This window comes from Coptis chinensis, chromosome 7 (assembly GCF_015680905.1).
Source record: "Coptis chinensis isolate HL-2020 chromosome 7, ASM1568090v1, whole genome shotgun sequence".
Classification (NCBI taxonomy): Eukaryota; Viridiplantae; Streptophyta; class Magnoliopsida; order Ranunculales; family Ranunculaceae; genus Coptis; species Coptis chinensis.
Genome location: NC_141462.1, coordinates 37,789,868 through 37,795,271, shown reverse-complemented (window position 1 = coordinate 37,795,271; position 5,404 = coordinate 37,789,868). Strand labels below are relative to the sequence as shown.

General features: G+C 39.6%; 1 protein-coding gene across 1 annotated transcript; it reads right to left on the bottom strand.

The window, feature by feature from the left end:
• Nucleotides 1-2,083: 2,083 nt before the first annotated feature.
• On the bottom strand, nt 2,084-5,190 carry LOC147487418 (heat shock protein 83-like). The gene is given in 4 exon segments (XM_086571719.1): nt 2,084-2,763; nt 2,766-3,821; nt 3,923-4,203; nt 4,745-5,190. Coding segments are annotated over 4 exon segments (2,112 nt in total). The 5' UTR covers nt 5,031-5,190; the 3' UTR covers nt 2,084-2,274.
• Between the last annotated feature and the right edge of the window lie 214 nt (nt 5,191-5,404).

Genomic DNA, 5,404 nt, shown 5'->3' with positions numbered 1-5,404 from the left:
GAGGGGGGGGGGGGGGGGGGGCTTGAGATTACGATCTCCCCCTCGCCTTTTTCTTACCACAACTCTTGTATGAATTTCTTCCTCTACTTTTAGTGCTCAATGCCGACCCCAAAGTTGAAGGACTATCCTGTCTCCGGATTTCCTCGATTAGTACCATACTAACAATGTATTCAAACTTCAACTTGGTCATTCCCGCAGAGCCACTAATAGCCGCCATAGTCGCCTTCCAACTTGGAGGCAATTGTCCAAGTATCGCCAAAGCTAGCACCTCATCACTAAATGTAATCTCAACCGATTCTAATTGGTCCTTAGTTTGGTTGAATTCATTTAGGTGATCCTTGAAGGAGGTCCCCTCTGACATTCTTATACTAAAGAGCTTGGTGATCAAATAGACTTTGTTCGCGGCCGAGGGTTGTTCATATATAGTAGTAAGTGCCTCCATGAGAGATTTCGCCGTCTTCTCGGTTTTAATATTGAAGGCTACCAACTTCGAGAGACTCAATCGGATTGTGGCCAATGCCTTTCTATCTTGCAAATCTCATATGCCTTGTGGAATCTTATCGGGCTTCTCACTTATCAAAGTTTCCATCAAATCCTTTTGATAGAGTACGTCCACAATTTGCATCTTCCAATAGCCGAAGTTTGTACCATCAAACTTCTCTATCTTGTAGCTTTCTTTATCGGTTGTCATGACTTCCAATGAACCAAACAACAGTGGAGAACCTCTCAAAGGAATTTCTACAAACACCTAGCTTTCAATGCTAATGGTGTAGTCTTTTCCTCAAACACCTTGTATTTATGATTCAACCTAATGCTCCGATACCACTTGTTGGGAGATTTCACTAGGAAGTCACACCTCAACCTAGTTACTCTCTATCCCAAATAATTTTTCTTGGAGCTCACACCAAAGAAATCACCCACCCAAGACTTTGGTAGTTATCACAATAAACTCAATAGAGCAAAACCACTAATTTATCATCACAATTAATAACAAATAATAAATATGAAAGTAAATGCAAAGAGACACAAAGATTTAAGGTTGTTCGATAAATGTTACCTACGTCCACACAAGAGCCGAATTTCTTTTATAGTAAAGATTGGAGAGTTTACAAGAGTTGTCTAGAATCAAGAACAAGCAACCTCACTCAAACCCTAACTCAATAGAGCTCCCACAATTCCCATGAAATGAATCTCTCAAAAATTGTCTCAAAACCCTAATATATTTTCTTTATATAGGTACATATAGAAAAAATGTGAGAAAATGGGTTTTGGGCCAAAATATCGACAAACTGTCAAAATTCCGAAAAGTTGTGAATTTGTTTAACTTCAAACGACACCATCAGGTCGTGAGGGAGAAATTCCAACAGCTTTGGTTTCAAACGACCAGTGTGTATCGCTCGACCTTCTTCCCAAACAACTTCACCATGTCGCTCGGGTTTCTTCCCAAACCACTTCCACAAGTCGTTCAAACATCAATTCCAATAGCCTTCCCTTCCCTCCAAACGACCTCGTCAAATCGTGAGGGAGCTTCAACTACGACACAGCATGGTGGTTCAAGCATGTTGGTCAGACACCGGAGCGAAGCTCTACGGTTCCATAACCCAACAGATAACTATATATCTCAAAACCGTTCTCTGCTTGTTTCAACCAGCCACTGACACAACATTCAAGTAGTTGAAGGTTACTCTCGGTAGTCACCTCTATGCTCTCAAACAGGCAGGCAATATGGGAGAAATGACGTACCCCAGGCGAGTAATTTAAACCCCAGGCAAGCAATTTAAACGAGATGCACTAACACATGTAAAGCACTGCACCAGAATACTAAGATATTTTTCTATTATAACAGTACTCTAGACAAGATTCAAGAACAGGCGTGACAAACATAATCCATTGAGCCAACTAGATTTCTATGCATTCTATCCATTGGATGTCACTTACCAGGTAATCAACATCTCATACGACTTCGCCAGTAATGATATCTTATACGACTTAGCGAGTATTGATTTCAATAGTGCGCTGGATTTAAGACCAGAATAAAAAGGGATGGATCCGAAGAAAAATCATCTACCATGAACAACGAGAATAAACAATGGATCAAACTTATAGCACTATTTGATTAGAGCCAACCAGAAGGAAATGTTGTGGACTATATAACAGGACACCAGAAAGAGACATAAACACCAAACTTCAGTAACCAGAGACTCAAAAAACTAACAAAACCTTGACTAATGACAGCTAAACAAATTCACAGACCAAGAACAAAAACTTTTCCCCTTAGTCGACCTCCTCCATCTTGCTCTCCTCATTAGTTTCCTCTTCCAAAGCTGGCATGTCGTCTTCAGCAACATCCTCCTCATCAATGCTGAGACCCAACTTCAACATCCTGTGAATCCTTGCAGCGAAGGTATTCGGCTCGTCCAGACTAAACCCAGATTGTAACAAAGCAGTCTCATAGACGAGCAGCACCAAATCCTTCACCGATTTATCATTCTTATCAGCCTCGGCTCTCTTCCTCAGTTCTTCCATAATTGTGTTGTCCGAGTTAATTTCCATTGTTTTCTTGCTTGACATATAAGAGCTCATGCTGCTGTCCCTCAAAGCTTGAGCCTTCATGATCCTTTCCATGTTTGCAGACCAACCATATTCACCAGTCACCAAGATACAAGGAGAATCAACAATCCTTTCGGAGACAACAACCTTCTCAACTCTGTCACCCAAGATATCCTTGATGGTCTTGCACAGATTCTCAAAGGACTTTTCTTTTCTTCCTTTTTTTTCTTTTTTTCTTCTTCGGTTTCATCTTCCAGCTTCAAACCTTCCTTTGTAGCAGAAACAAGCTTCTTTCCATCATACTCCTTCAATTGTCCAACTGCATATTCATCAATGGCGTCAACCATAAAGAGAACTTCATAACCCTTCCTCTTGAGTTTCTCCAGAAACGGTGAGTTCTCAACAGCCTTCTTACTTTCACCAGTGATGTAGTAGATATCCTTCTGCCCTTCCTTCATCCTGGTGACATAATCTTTCAAGCTTGTCATCTCGTCACCACTCTTTGTGGAGTAATACCTCAGCAAGTCGGCAAGCTTAGCCCTGTTTTGGCTGTCTTCATGGATACCCAACTTCAAATTCTTCGAGAAAGCTTCATAAAACTTGGTATAATCCTCTTTGTTCTCAGCAATCTCCGAGAACATTTCAAGGCATTTCTTCACAAGATTCTTCCTGATCACCTTCAAAATTTTGTTCTGCTGAAGCATCTGGCGAGATATGTTCAATGGAAGATCATCAGAGTCAACAACACCCTTGATGAAGCTCAAATACTCTGGGATTAGCTCTTCGCAGTTGTCCATGATAAACACCCTTCTAACATACAGCTTGATGTTGTTCATCATCTTCCTTGTATCAAAGAGATCAAAGGGTGCTCTCTTTGGCACAAAGAGAATAGCCTTAAATTCCAGCTGCCCTTCGACAGAAAAGTGCTTCACAGCAAGATGATCTTCCCAATCATTTGTCAAACTCTTGTAGAAAGAAGCATACTCATCTTTAGTGATTTCCTCTGGCTTCCTCAACCAAATTGGTTTCTGCTTGTTGATAAGCTCCCACTCATGAGAAACTTCCTTCACCTTCTTCTTCTTAGACTTCTTTTCGTTTTCTTTGTCCACTTCCTCGACATCACCTTCCTCTTCCTTCTTGGGCTCATCATCTTCATTGTCGCTAACCTCTTTCTCTTTCGTCTTTTCAATCCAGAGATAAATAGGGTAGCTAATAAATTCAGAGTGTTTCTTCACAAGATCCTTCAACTTTCTCTCTTCCAAGTACTCAAGCTGCATCATCAACACAGACGACACATCAGAATTCCAAGTTCAACACAATGTACAAACAGCAAAAAACACAACAAACAACTAAAAAACACTTTATATCCTACCTGATCTTCTTTGAGGAAGAGGGTAATCTTAGTTCCTCTACCCAGTGGTTCACCATTAACATCTCGAGTAACCGTAAACGACCCACCAGCTTGAGATTCCCAAATGTACTGCTCATCATCATTGTGCTTTGTTGTCACAATAACTTTATCCGCAACAAGGTAAGCAGAATAAAATCCAACACCAAATTGCCCAATCATACTAACATCTGCTCCAGCCTGTAATGCTTCCATAAACTCTTTCGTCCCAGACCTCGCAATCGTCCCCAAATTGTTCACCAAATCTATACACAAACATATCATAAATCACAAAAATCAAAATCCCATTTCAATTCTAAGATTATATCTATTCTACCCTGTAATGAGGCGCATGCAAGTGAGCCGTTTGCCGTGGAAAATTCCGTTCGCACCAATACAGACGATTGTACCCCCAGTTTCTATCTTAAAATACAAAAGAGTCAGCTAAATACAAATGTAATAGTTGTTTTATTTAGGGGCTAAAAAGTAAAAAAGAAACTTACTTTATTGATGGCGTAATCTAACTTTCTTAATTGAGTTGTCTACGTCAATACAAACTATTGGACGATTTTGTCCCTATTTTGCATCTTCAATTACAAAATAATTGTTTTTATATTATTTTTATATTTGTTATGTTTTAGGGGTTAAAATGTATTGAGAATTTTTTTGAAAACATTGGTCGGTGCAAATTGTGGCAGAGAGTGGCGTAGCCACGTGTTCAAAACTAGTATTACTAATAAGCCCAACTACATAAACCAGACAATGAACAAAATGTAATACAACCCGAAGAAAAACAAGGACACATACCTGCTTTGGTCATGCCGACTCCGCTATCGATAATAGAAAGAGTCTTGTTAACTTTATCAGGAACAATCCTAATAAACAGTTCAGGTTGAGCAGCAAGTTTACTCTTATCAGTTAAACTCTCGAATCTAATCTTATCCAAAGCATCAGAAGAGTTACTTATCAACTCTCTCAGGAAAATCTCCTTGTTACTGTAAAAAGTATTGATGATCAAACTTAAAAGTTGGTTTATCTCAGCTTGAAATGCAAACGTTTCTGCATCACCACTTCCCATGTTAACATCCGCCATAATAACAACACCACTTTGAGAATGTATCGAAGCTTTGGAAATGTCAAGTGATTTTTTGAGATAGTGGAATGAGGGAGAAGAAAGGTGTATTTATAAGAGTGGGAGAAGAAGGGTTCTGGGGTTTTCTTGGAAGTGAAGAGTTGGTTCGAGTGTGTTCTGTTTCTGACTTTCTGGAGAGTTCTACTGCTTTTCTCTGTTTAATTTTTTTGGCGTTTCGTTTTGTTGTTTTTTAATGTACTTCCAGATGTTTCTCTGCATGGTTTCTGGCATTTATTATGGGCTTATTACAAAGTGTGTTTCTGGGCTACAGGCCCATAATGAAATTGGGTCTAGTCCAGTATTGACTGGAATTAATCTTGTGTCTAGTTTTGATT